Below are 19,608 nucleotides of genomic sequence, written 5' to 3'. Positions count from 1 at the left end.
ACTTGTTTTATCTGCTGTTATGAGGATGGCTTTTTCTCCCCCCCCCCCCCTTTTTTTTTTTTCCTCTCAAAGACAGGGTTCCTCTGTATCCTGGCTGTCCTGAAGCCCACTCTGTAGATCAGGCTGGCCTTGAACTCACAGGGATCCATCTGTCTCTGCCTCCTGTGTGCTGGGATTAAAGGTGTGCGCCACCACCTCTGCTTGCTTCTACTGAGCCATCTCTCTAGCCCCCTTTTTTTTCTTCTGCAGCTTCCTTGCTTTCAGCTTCTGTTGAGTTGAAGAAGTCTGAGCCTTGCTGTGGGTTACCCTTTGGTTTAAAGGAGTGTTGCAACTATTTTGATCTGTTCAGAATGACGAAAACTTTCTCAGCTCTTAGAAAGCTGTTTTTACTTTTCTTTTTTCTTTTAAAGATTTATTTTTTTATTATGTATGCGGTGTTCTGTCTGCATATTTGCCTGCACACCAGAGAGGGCTTCAGATCTATCTCATTATAGATGATTGTGAGCCACCAGGTGGTTGCTGAGAATTGAACTCAGGACCCGGAAGAGCAGGCAGTGCTAACTATCTCTCCAGCGCCCCCCCCCTTTTTTTTTTAATTTATTTTGTGTGTATCAGTGTTTTACCTGTATACCATATACATGCAGTATCTGTGGTGACCTGAAGAGGGTGATATATCCTATAGAACTAGAGTAGTACATGATTGTAAGCCACCATGTGGGTGCTGGGAATTGAACCCAGATCCTCTGCAAGAGCAGTAAATGCTCTTAACCACTAAGCTGTCTCTCCAGCCCAACCTAATCCTTTTTTTTTTTTTTTTTTTTTTTTCCCCCTCTTCTTTGACAGGGTCTTACTATGTAACCATGGCTGATCTGGAACTTATGTAATTCATTATGGCCTCAAGCTCTGCAATGATCTGCCTGCCTCTGCCTCTTGGATGTCGGGGTTAATGGCGTGTACCACTCTACCCAGCCTGTTTTACTTTCTTACTAGTCACATAACTACTGGAGTAGCACTTTGAATTTCCATTAGAGGGTTTCCTCTTGGGCATAGAGAGATGGTTCAGCAATTAAGAGTACTTACTGCTCTATCAGAGGACTTGAGTTCAGATCCCAGCACCTATATTCAGTGACTCATAAATGCCAGTAACACCAGCCCCAAGGGATCTGACACCCTTTTCTGGCTTCCATGAGTACCTATACACACAAATAAAACTGTTTTTTAAAAAGAGCTTTTCCTTCCCCTTTACAGCTTGCTTAACTGTTTAGCATAAGAGGCCTAGCTCTCAGCCTAATTCAAATCTTGATAAACTATACAAAGCTTTACCATGTTTAAAGTTTTTTATTTAAAGTGAGAGACATGTGACTCTTCCTTACTGATTGACCTCATTTCAGTGTTACTGTGTCTGGAATGTAGAGAAGCCCTAGAATAGATGGGCTGTGGAGCATTCAAACAGCTGCTGCATTTATTGTGTTAGCCTCCAGAGCAACTGTGGAAGTGCCATCAAAGGTGACTTGCTATGTTTCGGGACCCATGGTAGTAAAGTGTTTCTTTTGTAAGCATGATCCCCAGAACCCACATTAAAAAGCCGCAGAGATGCCTTAGTGGTTAAGACACTGCTCTTACAGAGGACCGAAGTTCGGTTCTGAGCACCCATATCAGGTTACTACCTGTAACTCTGGCTCCAGAGGCCCTGACACCCTTTCTTTGGCTTCTGTGAGCCCCTGCACTTGTGTGTATACCCACACAGAGACACACATCATAATAAATAAACAGTCCTTAATAAAAGGGAAGGGTTGTTGGGTGGTGGTGGTTGCACGCCTTTAGTCCCAGCACTCAGGAGACAGAGAGAGGTGAGCCTCTATGAGTTCAAGGCCAGCCTGATCTACAGAGTGAGTTCCATGTCAGGCTCCAAAGCTACAGAGAAACCCTGTCTCAGAAAAAAGCAGGGGGGGGGAACAACCCCCCTCAAAAAGCCACAAAAGGGAGGGGCAGTCAGGCCTTGTAGCAAGCACAGGGTGTAATTCTAGCACTCCAAAGGCAAAGACAGGTAGATCACTGGGGCTCACTTGCTAGGCAGTCTAGCATACTTGGTGAATTCCAGCCCAGTGAGAGATTGCATTCAGCAGTTTTAAAGGTATCTGAGGAATAACATCTAAGGTTGTTATCTGACCTTCACATGCATACATATGTGCAACCCCACCCCCCCATGAATCTTCACACCCAAAAGAGAGTGGGGAAAGGTGATGATAATGTAGACATTAAGCTGGACAATGGAGGCACACATCTTTAATCCCAGCACTCAGAGGCAGGGACAGGTGGATCTCTGAGTTTGAGGCCAGCCTGGTCTACAGAGCTAGTAGTTTCAGGACAGCCAGGTCTAAACAGACAAACCCCATTTCAAACAAACAAACAAACGAAGTTTGAAACTATTGTGAGAATTAGTCAGAAATAACACAAAGACACAAAATTATCTTATACTTTTAGGAAAATGCTACCCGTAAGCTTGTTTCAGCACAGGGCTGCAGTATCTGCTAAATGTAGCAAAGCACACAGTGAAAAAACATTTACCTGTGATGTCCTAGTTGGTGCCTGTTACTCACCCGGGAAGCAGAATGTCAGCTGAGGGAATACCTTATCAGATTGGAATACTTTATCAGATTTCCTATAGGCCAGTCTGTAGGACATTTTCTTGACTAATGATTGGTGTGGGAGGGTTCAGCTCACTGTGGGTGGTGTCACTTCTGTGCAGGTGGTTCTAGGGTCTGTGTGAAAGCAAACTGAGCAAGCCCGAAGGAGTAAGCCAGTCATCAGCATTCCTCCACAGCCTCTGCATCATTGTCTGCCTCGACTTCCCTCAGGACTTGTGATCTCAGAGTTCTGAGGTGAAATAAACCAAGTTGCTTTTGGTCCTGGTGTTTATCACAACAGGAACCCCAGGACAAGCAAAATAGGATGAAAACTGGATTTTCTGAATCCAGTTGCCTAAAAAGGGTTGCCTTTTTAGGTCAGTTGGGCATTATTAAAATGTTACCGAGGATATGTTATCTTCTAAATAAAGGAATTTAGACAGACACAAGAGCTGTGCAACCTTTTCCTCTTAAAGTTATTTACTATAGGAAAGGTAGTGGCCCAAAGTAAGACATTTTTCTTCTGAATAAGTATGTTCTACTTGCCACTTGCTTGAATGTTTATATTGTTACAGAGTGTAGTACATTGTACAAATTAAAATGTAGTTAATGTTGGCTAAGCCGCTTCCTCAGGGAAGAGGGCTGAAGGAAGGGATTGTGTTCTCTAACGGCTCCTCTTGTTCTGTTCAAGTCTATGACCCTGAAAGAAGCCATCAAGTCTTCACTCATCATTCTCAAACAAGTAATGGAGGAGAAGCTGAATGCCACTAACATAGAGGTACTGTCCTGCTTTACTGTGACGATGTGGGTTATAGCTCCCACTGGGTAAAGACAGTAGATCATGAAAGCCATTCTGCATGCTGTTTTTAGGTCACTGATAGATAGCATTTGAGGGATAATCAGTGTTAGTGAGGTGGTAGGAGCAGTGAATCAAGGGGTGAAGGGAAACAGGATAGTCTTTCTGAAAGCAGCCCTCGAGAGACAAAAGGAGAAAATACTGTAGAAAGTTGTAAAAAGGTGAAGACGTACAAGCAACGGTGTTTTAAAGAGTAAAATTAATTCAGCATTGTTCTTGAGACCCCAGTAAGGGCCCTAGCTTTATTTCAGGTAGACTGCCGGATGTACAGAAAGAATACAGGAAATCCAATCTGTAGCTAAGCGGTATGCTGTGCAGTGTAAGGACACATGCGTAATTAGGGTGTGGGTGGAACTTCTGAATGCAGTAAGAACAGATTTGCATGAGGACATGTGACCAGAGTAGGACAGTAGGAAAGCATCCTGGAAGGGAGGATGTCTGGAGGAGGGAGGCAAAATATATCCCAGGAAACGGGGGTCAGATTCTGCATGTTCTTATCTAGGAGAAAAGAAGGTAATGGTGAGTACACGTGTAGGTTTGGAAGTAAACAGGGACAGATATCCTGTATTTGCCTGGGTATTGTTGTTTGTTGAGTACGTGAATACAATAAAATTAAGAAGAATTGGGACTATTGAAGTACAAGATAGGAAGAAGGAAGGATGAAGAAAATGATTGCTGAACTACACTTAAATACTAGGTCAGGCTAGAAGAGAAGTTATTTTGTGTGTGTGTGTTTCTATTGTTTGTTTTTTGTTTTTTCTAGACAGGGTTTCTCTGTGCAGCTTTGGAGGCTGTCCTGGAACTCAATCTGTAGACCAGGCTGGCTTAGAACTCATAGAGATCCACCTGCCTCTGCCTCCCAAGTGCTGGGACTAAAGGCATGAGCCACCAATGGCCAGCTTTGTATTTCTATTTTTATTTCTATTTTTAAAAGAAGGTTAAAAAGCATTGGCTAATGTAGCTGATGTTATAATCAGAAGTCATATTAAACCAAACTGGCACCAATCAGGATGTGTTGTTGGGTTGAGTGGTAGGATTAATCCCTGATGGAAGATTGGTTAGTTAAAGTCAAGCATGGAGAGTCCTGGAATCTTCTGGGTTTCATAGGCTGCCACAAAAGGGGCAAAGCTGGGGACTAAAACTGGAGTTGGAGGACTCTGAGGGGACTGGCTAATCTTTGAACAGAAGTAAAAGGAGCTTTAATATGATTCTGGGTGGAAAACACAAAAATTACATTCTAGAATTTCTTGTAAGCAGATTGTATGATGTGTGCTCCTTTGTGTTTTGATTTTGACTCAGCATAATTTTGGAGTTCACTTGATTGTATCGGTTGTCTCTTAGATTTTATTGGTGTGGGTATTCCTTGAACCTACTTGTATTGCAAAGTCTTTTTTCCAAACAGAAGCTATATTGGGTATCTTCTGTCTCCTTACTCATTCCTTCGTCATTACCATTTATTTCCGCTTTTTATTTCTCAAGACTCCCCCTTGCTGTGGTAACTGCTGCTTGTCAGTATTTCCTGACAGCCCTCATTTGACCATCTCATGCTGTCACACCCTGCTTGACAGTCCTAAATTAAAACCATTATCTTTCTAGAAAAACCACTTCCCCTTCCAATATTTCTAATCCTGGTTGAGTGTACTTGTCATTCGTAGCAGAAACCTAGTAGACTTTGACCTCCTCTCTTGTAACCAAATTCTAGTCTCTACTGCCTTATAGTGAACTGTGTTGATGGTTCTTCTCCATCCCAGGGTCTACTAAACCACTAGCTAGTGTTTGACTGAGTTGAGATTTGTACCCAGGTCTAATTTTTAAGTCCTAAGTTTTTTGTTTTGTTTTGTCCTTTTTCTAAAAAAAAAAAAAGAGAGAGAGAGAGAGAGAGAGAGAGAGAGAGAGAGAGAGAGAGAGAGAAAATCTTCCTCCCTCCCTCCTATACACAGTGTTCTGCCTGCACACATGCATGCCAGAAGAGCCACCAGATCTCATTATAGATGGCTTTGAGCCACTTTGTGGTTGCTGGGAATTGAACTCAGGTCCTCTGGAAGAATAGCTAGTTCTCTTAACCACTGATCCATCTCTCTAGCCCTTTGTTTTGTTCTTAATAGGCTCTTGTTAGGTGGGTCAGGCTGTCCTGGGATTCTGTGTGTAGCCCAGGCAATACTCAGTCACCAAGTGACCTGACTCAGTCTAGTGCTGAGTTACAGCTGTGTTCCACCACAGCTTTAATGTACTCTGTATGAGATGTGAGCCAGTATCCTCTTTGTCTCATGGTCCATTCACCTATCCTTAGGGGATTACCTTGTTTTCCAAATGTCATGTTCATGTTTGTGTGCATTTGCATATTCAGCCTGCACTGCCTTTCCTTTGCTGTCTGTCCAGTTAATACACAACTCAAAAGTGTCCTTTTCCTTAATCTTTGAGCCATCTCTCCAGTCCCATGTGTCCTCTTCTTGACTCCTCCCTGGACCTTTGAGCCTCTCCTTTATAAACACTCAGCACTATTAATCTAACACTCTGGTGACATTGAGAGCCTCTGGTGTCTTTAGTAAGTGAAGAGTGGGACTTTATCTGGAGCCCTACTTTTTAGCACTGTAACTAGTACACATGAATTATTGATAAGGAGAGAAAGCATCTATGGCCCTGTCTCATGGAGGTTTTGTAAAAGTGAAATAATAAATAGAAAAGTTTTATTCATTATGCAAATGTATATCATTATGCTGATGATACAGGCTGTTTTTACTTGCCTAGTGATGAGTAACTTCCTGAAGGCAGCGCAGGGTTAAAACCTGTTGTGTTCTTTACCTCCTGATTCTGCAGAATCTTTTTATTCAGGGTTTGCCCAGTTTTTGTTTTTAGACCCTGTAAGCTTTTGGGAGGATTATCCCTGGGACATGCGTGACCTCACAAAACAATCCTGTAATCTAGATTCCATTTATTGATAACTGCATCTCTGTCCTCACATTGCCCAAGTAAAGATATACCTTAAGAGAAGTGGGGATTCTATTTATATTTATAGTACCCTTATAATAGAACTCATAGGCTATATGGGCTAGAATACATTGCTTAATATGTATTTGTAAAATATATTTGAAATTCTTCAGGCATTTTCTGTCATTGGATGTATCCTTTAGAAGAATCTACTAGACAGGCTTTGTGATGAGGGTATTTATTTTAATCTTTTCCCAGACCAGATTGTTAGATGTCTTTCCCCCCCAAATTTTAGTTATTTAAAAAGAATAATTATAGAACTAGACTGTACTAATTTAGTCTCCTAACTTTCAAATTAATCCTATTTTGAAATGCTGCTGAGTGGGGTTAGGAGATGGCTTAGTCAGTACAGTGCTTACAGTGATCTGAGATGCTCATTTTCAGAGTCCATGCAAAAATGCCTGGCATGCTGGTATGTGCTGGTAATATCAGTGTTTAGGACCAGAGATGGGTGACTCCCCGTGACTCACCAGAACAGTCTATATCTGAACAAAAACAAGGTAGACAGTACCTGGGGAGCCAACAGCCAGGTTTGTCCTCTGGCTTCCATGTACACATGTACCTGTCTGTATGAACACACATGTTCACACATACAATATACATTGTGTACAGTTTTAAATTTTAAAAGGTCAGAATAGAAAAATTTGACATTTAAAGCAAGCCCAGGGGCCCGGAAAGATGGATAGTAGTTAAGATCACTTACTGGTCTTGCAGAGGACCCAGGCTTGTTTCCTAGAACCCATATGATGACTTAAAACTGCCTGGAACTCCAGTTTCCAGTGACCTTCCCCCTTCTGGCTTCCAGGAGCTCCAACACACATGCTGTGCCCATAAAATCATGCAGGTCCACACACAGTGTAAATTTTAAAAACAAATCTTCAACCGTTGGAGACAACTGTGAACTGACACATCCTTGTCGGGGTCACCCCCATCATGGGCTTTGTGCTGCACTGAGATGATGGTGTCACTTAAATCTTGAGTGTAGTGGCTTGGTGGTGCGGGTCTACACCGCCAGCTGCAGGTTATTACTGACACTCAGAATGATTTCCCAGTGAACAAAACCACCTTTGCCACAGAGACAGCTGTATAGAAGATGTCTAACAGGGATAACTAACAATTGTTTGGTTCCTTTTAACATCCTAAACACTTTGCACGGATTAACATTTAACCCTCACCGATCCTCTATTGCTATTTGGTATTCCCATTTTACAGGTGAGGAAATAGGGACACAGGTAATCCAGTGTCACACAGGTTCATCTTGGAAGTTTACAGATGTGCCTTAAGTGCATTTCTTTGGGGCTGGGAATATAGCTCAGTGTCAGGGCACTTGCCTAGAGCATGCTGGACACTAAGTTTGATTTCTGTATTCAAGTGTGTGTGTGTGTGTGTGTGTGTGTGTGTGTGTGTGTGTGTGTAATTTAAAGATTTATTTATTATGTATACAGTGTTCTGTCTGCATGTATCCCTGCAGGCCAGAAGAGGGCACCAGATTTCATTATGGATGTTTGTGAGCTATTGTATACAGTTGCTGGGAATGTAACTCAGGTCCTCTGGGAGAGCAGCCAGTGAGTGCTCTTAACTTCTGAGCCATCTCTCCAGCCCCCAAGAAAAACTTTTTTAAACTTCTATAGCAGGATCTGAGGATCTGATTCAGGCAGTCAGGCTTGGATGACAAGTGTCTTCACTTCCTGAGCTGTTTTGTGGGCTGGGCCCTACTTTTAATATACTCTTAGGGGCTAGAGAGATGGTTCAGCAGTGAAGAGCACTGGCTGCTCTTCCAAAGGTCCTAAGTTTATTCCCAGCACCCACATGGAAGTTCACAACCAATCATAATGGGATCTGATGTCCTCTTCTGGCTTGCCAGCATGCTTGCAGACAAAACATTCATCACATATAAGGGGTGTGTGTGTGTGTGTGTGTGTGTGTGTGTGTGTGTGTGTGTGCGTGAGTGAGTGTTTATTTCTAAAGGAATCTAGCTGAAAGCAAATGTACTAGCTCTGTGTACTTTTTTATTTATTTATTTATTTATTTATTTATTTATTTATTTATTTTGTGGTGGGGGGATATGTTTTGAGACAGTGTTTCTCTGAGTAGTCCTGACTGTCCTGGAACTCACCTGTAGACCAGGCTGGCCCTGAACTCACAGAGATCCCCCTGCCTTTGCTGAGATTAAAGACATTGCTGCCATACCACCATTAGGCCTGGCTCTGTGTACTTTGCTGCCACTTTTGTAACGCGTACTGAAGTAACTTTAAGAGGTAACAGTGATGTCAGTTTGTGTAACTGTTCCATGGTGGATTGACCTCAAAATAGAAAAACTAGCCACTAAGAAATTTTATTTCGGAGTCAGAGTTATTTTAAGGACTTGGTGCCTGCAAAGGATATCCCAGGACAGCAGATCCCTTAGTTCCTAATGGACTCACTAATACTTCTGACCAAGTTAGGGCCATCAGCAAGGAGCTCAGACCAACTTTCTAACCCTTTTCTGTTTCTCTGCAGCTAGCCACGGTGCAGCCCGGTCAAAATTTCCACATGTTCACCAAGGAAGAGCTGGAGGAGGTGATCAAGGACATTTGAGGAGGAGCCATCCTCAGACATCTGGGGACAGTTTCAGTTCTCCTAATTGTCCTTATTTCCAGCTCTTATGTCATGGAAAAATCTCCAGTATATGTGTGTTTTTTTTTTTATGATGTCTGTACATAACAGCAATTCTGAAATAAAAAAATTTAAAATATTTGTCTGTGCTCTTACAAGCTTAAATACTTGTGTTGGTAGTCAAAAGGATAGTGGTTCTGGGAGAACATCTGTTGTAAAATTATTGCAGTGGTTCTGTGCCATAGTCAGCACCTCCCAGTGGTTAGAAGATGTTAATACCGCTGTCTCTTAAGGAAACACAAACTTCTGTTGCTCCCTCTGTATGAAGACACTGCTCACTGACAATCAAAAGACTGTCCTGGGGCCACCCCCAAACATTGATGAGTTGGGACAAGTCATCCCTATGCCTATAACCCTTCTTTGTATCTTGATGGACAGTCTGGAAAGGGCACCCTTTTATGAAGTTAAGGACTATTAAAAAAACAACAAAGGAATGGCCTTGACCTCAGTAGCAATGAGAGTTATACACTTGTGCTGTATAAGTAAGAGAACTGTGAAATGCAAAAGTAGTTTCTGTTAGACTTTGGAGTGCACTCTGAACTTCCATCGCTGGAGCTGCTCTCATATGATTGGTTAAGATTAACAGGCATTCCATTCCAGCCTCAGAATGACCGTAGGAACACTACTAACAGATGGAGAACCAAAGCCCCTCTGTTGGGGCCTGGAGAGAAGGCTCAGTGGTTAATAGCACTCTTGCAGAGGACCCAGCTTTGGTTCCTGGCACCCACATGGCAGCTCACAATCATCCAATTCCAGGGCCACCAACACCCTTCTCTGGCTTCCTCAGACACCAGGCAAACACGTGGTATACAGACATGCAGACAAAGTATCCATACACACCAGGCCAAAGTGGTACACGCCTTAATCCCAGCACTCGGGAGGCAGACAGGTGGATCTCTTGTGAATTCAAGGCCAGCCTGGTCTAGAGTAAGTTCCAGGACAGCCAAGGCTACACAAAGAAACTTGGTCTCAAAAAAGCAAAAATAAATAATATTGTTTTAAATTAACAAAAAAAAAAAAAAAAAAACACCCTGTTGGGACTCGGTCTCAGGTTTTTAAGGTTTCAAATCACTAGGTCCTGAGTATCAGGAAGTTAGAACATGTGCATCTGAAGCTAGTACTTATTTGAGGGCTGTAGAGAAGCAATTGTAGTTCATTGGTAGCTTAAGAATTATTTGTATGGGTAGCACACACCTTTAGTCCCAGCACTCGGGAGGCAGAGGCAGGTGGATCTCTGTGAGTTCAAGGCCAGCCTGGTCTACAGATTGAGTTCAAGGACAGGCTCCAAAGCTACACAGAGAAACCCTGTCACAAAAAACAAAAAGAAATTATTTGCTGGGCTTTTCATTTAGAAGTTGTACTTTGATGTTAAATAGTAACTAACTATTTGGGTAGCTGAATTCATACAAAATTCATAGTGTAGTGAAAAGTAGCTTGTGCTGATGTACATTTGAAAACTGCAATTCACAGGAAGGAGGAAGTTTTGCCCTATGTAAATAGGGCAAAAATAGAGATCTCAGGCTTATTATCAACATTCCACAGGTTCCTAGTGTTATTAATCTTATTGTAAAGGGTGATGTGAGATTCATTTAGCCCCTAGTCACTATTAGATTGTAGTAGATGATACTATTAAAAATCCTCTATCAGAGGGGAGGTGTTGGGGGTGGGAGAAGAGGATGGAAGGGAAACTGCACTCTGGATGTAAAGTGAATACCTTCAATCAATAAAGAATATTCTTAAAAATCCTGTCTCAACCTACTTATTTAAGAAATGTATTGGGAAGCTGTCTACTATATGTTAAGTAATGCACTGGGGATATAGCTGTGAAAATGCCATCTGTGGTCTCCATACGGCCTATGAAAATGACACGTAGTGGGAAAAGAGGCGATAATACGTTTTCATTTGTGTTTGTGTGAGCCTGAGTGTATGTGAGGAACATGAGAAGGCCTGAAGAGGGCATTGGATCCCCTGGAACTTCGGGTGGGTGTGTGCTGAGATCTAAACCTGGGTCTTCTGCAAGAGCCACAAATGCTCCTAACTGCTGAGCCCCAGCTTTGGAGATGCAGCATTCCTTTTTAACGCTCTAGATTAATGCATAATAATGCAGAAGTGGAGACAAAAATACTGTTTTGATGAGGTGAGAGCTGAGGAAAAACTTAGTGTGGTTCTCCCAGATTACAGTTCTTCCTCCTGTTTCCAAGACAGGTGCCTGTACTTTATAACTGAGTAAACAGTAAATGGCATACTAGCTATAATTACAATGTGCATTGTTTAATGAGACACTTATTTTCTATAGAATGTTAAGGTTACTTGTGTCCAAGAAATGACCTTACTTAGACAATTTTACTTTGTGACAATTGCCTATTAACATTTTTGCTACAAATACATTTGGGGAAAGTTTTTAGTAACTAAACATGTTTGTAAAATTCACATACTTCTGGGCATAAAGTAAGATCTGGTGTAGTCTATCTCAAAGGTGGAACACTTGCCCAATATGGGTAAGATCCTGGGTTTAATCCCCTTTATTGCAAAAAAAAAAAAAAAAAAAAAAAAAGAAAAGAAAAGAAAAAATAAACCCGGATGCATGGGCAATTTACCACGTCAACAATTTGGGGAAATCTAGCATACAATTAAGTATATAACTAAAAACAACCTATTAAAAAGTGAAGGTTGATCCAGGAATGGTAGGTAGCACATGCCTGAAGTCCCAGAATTTGAGAAGTTGAGGAAGGAAGATCAAGGATTTGAAGCCACCCTGGACTTCAAGAAAAGACCACCAAACTTCACACACATACACACACACACACACGCACGCACGCACGCACGCACGCACGCGCGCGCGCACACACGCACACACAAACCTAAACAATTGTACCAATAGCTAAAAGATGTGTCTGGTAGTTTCTCCAGCTGGTGGCAGTGTTGAGTTAGCTTTCTTTTCCCCATAGTAAGACAATAGACCATTCATCTTTGTCACCCAAACAAAGAAATATTCCTTTGTAGCCCCTCTTCTCCTCTCTGTAACTGATCACATGCTACTGGAACTGACTGCCTTGTGATCTAATCCATAGCTGGCACGAATTAAAAATAGGCTGTACTTTTAAAAGTAATGTGATGTTTATATTTATGGAAAGAAACAGTCATCATTTTTCGTCTTTTTTTGGTGGCTCAGAACCTGGATCACTTTTTCTGTTGATTTGCTCAGCATTCAAAGGCTTACTGTGGTTTGGGGAGGAAGAAAAACCTAAATATGTAAATAGTTTTGTTTGCAAAGAACAAAACCAGTACTTCAAAGTACATGCTCTGGGGCTGGAGGTACCATTTCTCATTACTGCAAAACTCATTTGGAATTACTGTTCCTTTAACGTTAAAAGTAACTTCCAGTTTGCTTTCTTTCTGGTGCAGTATCTGGCATACTTTGTATCTCTTTATCTGGCTTTGTGTGTTCCTCCTGAAAAAAACTTAAAACGCTGGGAAGAGATGAAGCTAAGGATTTAGAACTGGTTTTACCAGCACTGCATGTTCTGGAAGTTGTGTGCACAGGTTCTGCGGTGTAGGGAGCCGTGGGGGGTTTATTTACTGGAGGTGGGGTACTAATTTGGGAGGCATAATCTGAGAAGAAACTGATGGGATGCGGGATTAAGGTTATTTTAGTTAACTAAAATCACAAAGTGCCTGTATTGAAAGGATGATATATAAAGTAGGTTTTAGGCAACTCTTCCCGTTTATCTACACTTGATGGCAAAGTTACCAACATTTCCAAATCCAGGGAAGCCAATAAGTAACTCTGCCTCTGGACTACCTGCCTCCAGACAGGAAGGTGGCTGAGGCCAAACGTGTTGGAAAGACTTCTGCGGCTTGCACGAGTCACGGGTGTAAGGATGTTCATTTGCCTCCATAGGATTTTCGCATTCACCTTCTTGCCTCCTTCAGCAGACAATGGGCGAGCCAGAGGGCCGGAATTAAAATCCTGCTGCACTGGTTTATGTCGGAGCCCCTTTTCCAGCTGAGAGTAGTTCAGGGATTCCCTGACTTTTCCAGGCGCAGTTCCCACCGGAGGAATTTTTAGGAGCATTTCAGGGGGCAGGAGCAGGGAAAGAAGGCAACCTGACCCACTCTTAACCCGAGGGTCTTGGGAGGCGCCGCGAACTTGGGGACTGAGCAGGGAGGTGGGGGAAGCCCCCAGGCCAACTCGGAGAACCCAGCCCGCAGACGCCGCGCAACGGTGGGGAATGACCTCAGCCGTCCCTGCCACGTTCCAGCCAATCAGTCCCGCATCTTGGCATCCGAATCCAGGACCCCCGAAGCCGGAGGCGACGCGAGCCAATGAGGAGTGGGCCGGGGAAGAAGGACAGGCGGCCAGCCTATGGGGGCGGAGAGGCCCGGCTGCGCGTATCCAAGGAGCGCCGGACTGGGCTCGGGGGTGTGGCGCAGCGCCGGCGGGGGTGGGCGGGCGCGCCGGGTGGCAGGTGTCAGCGGCGTCTGCATTCGGCGGCGATGGAGCGGCCCCGGGGAGCTGCGGACGGCCTCTCGCGCTGGCCCCTCGGCCTCCTCCTACTCCTTCAGCTGCTGCCGCCGGCCGCCGTCGGCCAGGACCGGTTGGACGCTCCGCCTCCGCCCGCGCCGCCTCTGCTGCGCTGGGCCGGGCCGGTCGGGGTGAGCTGGGGGCTGCGCGCCGCCGCGCCCGGGGGCCCCGTCCTCCGCGCTGGCCGTTGGCGCCGCGGCGCGCCCTCCGAGGACCAGGGCTGCGGCCGCCTCCCGGACTTCGTCGCCAAGCTGGCCAACAACACGCACCAGGTGAGCGAGCGGGGGCCCGGGATCCCCCCACAGTGGGGCACCCTTCCCGGCCCGCGGTCCCCGGCGGCCGCCCGGCTCCCGCTGCACGCTACGAGGCTGGCGCGAGACCCCGGCTGCGGAGGGCGGCGGGGCGCGGGGGCGGCGCGGGTCGGGGTGGCTGCGGCCCTCCGGGCTGTGTGTCGTCACAGCCGAGGCAATCTGAGACTTTCACTCGCCGCATTCTTTGCTTCTGAAGTTATCAGAATCTTCCGGTCATCCCCGTTTACCCCCAGCCCCCACCCCGAATCTAGAACCTCGGGTCCACCAAGGCTGTTACCTACCAGGAAGCTGGAGGCATAATTACCCCTTGAGTGATTGCAGGAGGAGTTGGGCTGCACAGAAGCAGAGGTGTGCCCTCTTCAGGGTCGGTACTTTCAGGGTGGTGAGGCTGGCGTCCCGAAATCCCACAGCAGTTGTTAGGTCAAGGCTTGTGTTTCCATAGTTAAAGGAACACGCATAGAAACGAAGATGACATTGAAACCCAGGCATAAAATGACGTCTGTGCTCCTCCAAAAAAACAAAAACAACAACAATTAAAGCCCCAAAACGGTTCAAGATGTCTTCTGGGGATGCAAGCACAGAACCCTCTGACCTGACCCAAAATGACCTTGAGAGGTTTCCCGAACCAAAACCTTGTGTGCAGAGCCCAGAGAACAGAGCAGGACCTCTTGGATCTAGACTGGAAGCAGTTGCAGAATAGACCAGAATTACCCAGAAGTTTCATCTGGATGGCCTCACAGAGTTGCCATCTGTCCCAAACATGAGTGGGGGTTATAACCTGTCACACACACCCCCTTTATAACCTGTCACACACCCTGGGCTCTTTAAATTCCTTTGCTCCAGACCCATTGTGATAATAGGCTCCAGGGTGCCATGTGTCTTTGTAGGTGAACCCACATGAGACTCTCTTTGCAGAGGTACTGGTGTTGGCTTCTGTGTGTGACCAGAGATTCTGTGATCTTATTCCTTCAATGCTGGCCTCTAACCTGGTGTTGAACTCTAATCAGGACCGCTCTACCCTGGCCTGATTCCTAATAACTACGAAACATATTACAGAGGTTTTGTCTCAAGCCTGCTCTTGGTCAAGACTTTACAAGTTGTGTTGCTTCTGTTTTTGGGCACAAGTATCCGAACCTTGACACATTGCTTGCGGCATTGAGAAACAGTTAGGAAAGCCTTGGTTTCAGCGTAACTAGAGCCTTTTCCTCCTCTATTTTGCTAAAATTAACAATTGTTGCAACCCACACATGGGGAAGGCACCTTCAGTTCAGTGTGTTTTCTCTGTTATGTCTTTTCCTTTTTTCTAAGAGAAATTGTACACCGAGGCAGAAGTGGGTGGCTGGTGCTCTGTACCTGTTCTTTGTTTACATTCCATCTCAGTGTCACTGGGACCTCAGTGTCCCCTTGGGCTTTCTTTTGAGATCTTTCCTTGCTAGTGTGCCATACTTCTCCAATCAGGGGACACAAGGAAAACGCTGATGAGCTGAAGCAGCAAGCTGTATGAGGGTGGCTAAGGGGTGCTGAAGGATGAGGCTGATTGGGCACAGACAGAGATACTGGGAAATTTTCCTATCCAATGAAAAAAAATAAAATTGTGTAGACTTCCCTTTCTCAGTAGGTTGTTGAGAAAGAGTTTACAACACCCATAGTTCATGCAAATTATGCCAGGCCCACAGCTTCTTTGCACCAGCCAGACCCAGCATTGTTACCCCATCCTAAAGATCCTTCTTTTGCTGCATGATCCATCTGCAACAATCTCTGGTTGAATATGTCATTAATAATACACCGATACCAAAGGAAGCGACAGAGAAACCTGGTTTAAGAGACTCGAACCTCCTTCTTTGGAGTTCATTATGCAGAGGGTTTTCTCCATTTCATTTTATTTAGTTAGTTACAGCTTGTTGGTTTTTTCCTTCAGTCTCCTCTATTAAAACGGCTCCATCCCTCACCCCCACCCCAGTTATTACCCTTCCATAATTATTCTTAATCGAGTTTATCCCTTTTGTAATTTGAATGCCTGGGTTTTTATTGTTGTTTGTTAAGTGGAGCCTTTATTAACTTGCCTTCACCTTAGACGTCAAGGTAGTTTTCAAAAGCTCAGCTTCTTCCAGAAATTACAAAGTAATTATGAAGTAATCGCTTGTGTTTTTCAATTCTGCGTTTTCTCAGATGTCATAATAACATCATGTTACACTGGACTGAAGAGGTCTTGTATTCGGGGACCCTTTATAACAGAGTGAAGTAAAAGTATCATCATAACAGACCAACTTATTTTATGAAATTTATTGGCAGAGACATTGTATGTTTTCAGACAATTTGAGTGGGAAGTTGTTCTTTGGAGTCTTTTTTTTTTTTTTTTTTTTTTTTTTTTTTTTTGTATAATATGAAAGGATCCAATCCCCTCCACTCCAAAAAAAAAAAAAAAAAAAAATCACAGAAGTTCTTACAACTTAGTGTTGTTTTCAAATCCTATCATGAGTGTGTGTGAATGCTTCCCAAAGGCCCAGAGTTGGGTAGGGGCTGGGCTGCCAAGTTACAAAGGTATTCAGACATGACAGTGCACAACAGCTAAAGGTTTTAGCAGGTCTCTAGACTGTCTTTATAGCCTCTAAGAATTTATACCGTGGAGTGGGGAGGGGGGACGGTGCTGGGGATTAAACCCCATGCTGTGCTCATACTATGAGAAAGTGCTTACTCTGCCACAGTATTCCAAGCCCCAGTATTCCATCTTAAGAAATTTACAGAGTAAAGTATTTTTTATAGTGTGGCTTTTCACCCTGTGCTGTGACTAGGATTTCTTAATGCATGAAACCCAGAAAGTTGTCCTCTTCCTCCCAGTCTCCCTGTTTCTCTCTAGGTTTCCTTTCATGGTCTTTTCGATCTTGGTTGTAAGTCTGTTTCAAGAGTGTTGTATTTATTTTGATGGCATATGTTGTTCACATAGGGGTCATAATGAGTCCATACTCTATGAGATTGAAGTAAGCAGAGAAAATACTTTTTTCCCCTTAGTTACAGTATTACCAATAAGTACATTAGACTCATAAGAAAGTGGAAATAAAAAATATTGGCTGTTACTGAAACAGCAAAAAGAATGGCAAGAAAACGAAGTCGCAAGATCGCCACTTAACATCTTACAAAAAACTATACTTCCTGATCTTGTTCTCAGGGTTTGGCATGCCATGGAAAGGCCCTTTAGCCCCCTGGGTCAGGCCCTGGGCCAGCCCTGCCTGCATTTGAGTTCTCACTATGTTATTATGTTATCTTCACTAAAGTTAGTTAAGCCTCTACATCTCCTTCCTGATCTTTAAAATGAAGCTAAGCATGCTTAGGAGAGGCAAACAAGCGTGTCTAAAGATGCGCTCTGCATTAGCAGACCCAAAGTCCCTGATACTTACAAGCATTGCTTTCGGCATCCACGGACTTTCTTAGCCTCAATCGTCTTCTATTGCTCTTAACCCCAAACTGTTGTCAGGCTTCAGTATTAAGCGACCGTTGCCTTTATGTGTTTGGAATGTTCACAGCACCTTTGTACATGGGAGAAATTGAGCAGGCTCGGAGGATTTTCTTAATCGTGGTTGCTAAGTTGGGTTGCTTCAAAACATTCCCCCATAAGCACCCCTTTGAGGGTAGGCATGAAAGTTTGTCTTAAAGAAACAGTAGGCATGCCTTTCTTGGCCAGAGTAACAGTGGTGGCTGACATAATTTCCTTGCTTCTCATTCCTGTGTACAGACCATTTGATAATTTCCTTAAAAGTTCTTAAACTTATGATTAACAGGGCTGGGAGCCATTGCTGGCTCCTCCCTCAGCTCCTGTCACTGGCTACTTTACTCATAACTTCCCAGCTTCTACACTGACATCAAAGCCTCTGGTTCCTTAAGCAAACAGGCCCTGTGGAGAGGCTGTTGTGCTGCCTCAGCCCTGAGAAGAATGCCTGTGTTTGTTTGCCACACTGGCAGGGCTGAGTCCCGGCAGATGGGGTTTGGTGTGCCTGTTGGTGCCTTCAGAGAGCTGCTGCTCCCAGCCTGTTGGGGATCACCAGACCTTTGTAACACCCAAAAAGTCTTAACTTTAACTGTCCCAGAACTTCCTGCCTCATTTATCCCAGCAATAGCCTGGCTATATTCTGCTCCCTGCCCCAACCCCCACCCTCCACTTCTCCACTTCCACACTCTCCTTTATCTCACTTCCAATCAGTTTTGGGTCAAGGCACAGCAATTCAGGAGGCTACCCCTCTTGGTCCTGGTTGAGCAGAGTGAGCCATGGCCTCTGCAAGAGCAGCCCTCTCCGATACAGACTGGCCTGTTGGTGATTTTTAAAATTACACACATGCTCCAGATTCCCATTCCAGGAACCATCTGCAGCTGTGATGAGTTAGCTAGTTCTCTTCCTCCTGGGGAAAGGTTGATCTCCGGAAGGGCTGAGCTTTGGTTGACATGAAGGTAAAAGGCGAGCCAGGTGTGACAAATGGCACAGAAGGGATAGGATATAATAGGTAAGTTCACTGCTGGCTCCGATATCTGCCTCTATGAATTGCAATTTTTAGTTAGAAGTTCTGGTGTGCTCCCTGCCAGATAGGTGATTGGAAGCAGCTCCTGTCTGGGCAGTTTCTAAAGGTTCTTCTCTCTCTGTAGTGATGTTAGCGACACTCTGCTCCGTCCACTCTTCTGCTCTGCTTTTTGTGTGTCAGGCTCATGAAGGGAGGCTCCTCACAAGCTCTTCTGAACTCGGTCATTTGCAAGCAGCTCTTGTCAGCAGGCATCATCTCCCAGTGGGTGACTGCCATGTCTGTACACCTCGGTTTCATCACTGGTGAGCTCTTACCCTGTGTGATTACCAGATGGCCTGCATGTGATGCTCAGCACCACTTGTGGGCATCATCGGGAGAACTTTACTCCTCCTCCTCAAGTCCTGTCCTATCTCCCACCGCCTCAATCTCTGCTATTCAGGAAATGATAGCTTCATTTGGAGGCAGGAGAAACGAGGCTCAGCTGTTTTGTATGATGAGGGACTAATGTTGAGCAGAAAAATCCAATTTGACTTGCAGCCCCTTATAGAAAGAGATGAGTATGTTGACTCTAGAAATATAGGAAATAACATCTGCATTTGTCAATTTCTACAGCTTTCCAGTCCTCTGCCCTGATAACCAGAATGTCTCTTGTGTCTTTTAATCCCCCCCCTTTTATTGCCTCAAATCTGTGTGTAGGTGGGTTTCAGGGATGCTTGAAGAACAAAGCTGTCTATGTGTGTCTGCTCTAGGTGTTTCCTTGTTTAATGGTGGCTCCATTCAGAAATGGATGTTTTGACTTAGTTTGGTTGAAAGCATTCAGGCAAGACTCTTCCTATCAGGAGACTGTTAGGTGAAAGCTAGGCACGTGGTTCTATTTAAATATTGAAGCTAATGCTTCTTCTCTACCCCCAATCTAGTCTCCAAAAACCCATTAAAAGCAGAACCTGTGGTGCTCTGCTGAGAAAGTGCTCTGTGATATAACTTATGATCTGTTTTGTGTTTCAACCTCTGCCCCTCAATTCCTCATCTATGATACTTAGAAATGTTTTGGATTAGCATAAAAGTGTTTTTAAATAATTCTGTGATCCACAGGGAAGAAAAGGCCACAGGCAGTGATCCCAAATGTTTATTGGTTGAT

At 44.3% G+C, this 19,608-nt stretch overlaps 2 protein-coding genes across 5 annotated transcripts in view; both read left to right on the top strand.

Moving 5' to 3' along the window:
- The window catches only part of Psma5 (proteasome 20S subunit alpha 5), a 28,740-nt gene extending 19,533 nt beyond the window's left edge, over nucleotides 1-9,207 (top strand). Inside the window, exons 8-9 of the mRNA XM_051177727.1 lie at nucleotides 3,319-3,405; nucleotides 8,971-9,207. Of these exons, the coding sequence (XP_051033684.1) occupies nucleotides 3,319-3,405; nucleotides 8,971-9,048 (165 nt within the window). The 3' untranslated portion in view covers nucleotides 9,049-9,207. The remainder of the gene's footprint in view (nucleotides 1-3,318; nucleotides 3,406-8,970) is intronic.
- A 4,116-nt stretch (nucleotides 9,208-13,323) lies between these two features.
- The window catches only part of Sort1 (sortilin 1), a 74,126-nt gene continuing 67,841 nt past the window's right edge, over nucleotides 13,324-19,608 (top strand). The window contains exon 1 of one of the 4 annotated variants that reach the window (XM_051177724.1): nucleotides 13,324-13,923. In XM_051177724.1, the coding sequence (XP_051033681.1) occupies nucleotides 13,453-13,923 (471 nt within the window). In that variant the 5' untranslated portion in view covers nucleotides 13,324-13,452. The remainder of the gene's footprint in view (nucleotides 13,924-19,608) is intronic. The other 3 variants (XM_051177723.1, XM_051177726.1, XM_051177725.1) reach the window with 3 other exon arrangements.

Source organism: Phodopus roborovskii, unplaced genomic scaffold, assembly GCF_943737965.1.
Source record: "Phodopus roborovskii unplaced genomic scaffold, PHOROB, whole genome shotgun sequence".
Lineage (NCBI taxonomy): Eukaryota > Metazoa > Chordata > Mammalia > Rodentia > Cricetidae > Phodopus > Phodopus roborovskii.
Note: the sequence above shows the minus strand (reverse complement) of the source record. Positions and strands in the feature narration are given on the sequence as shown.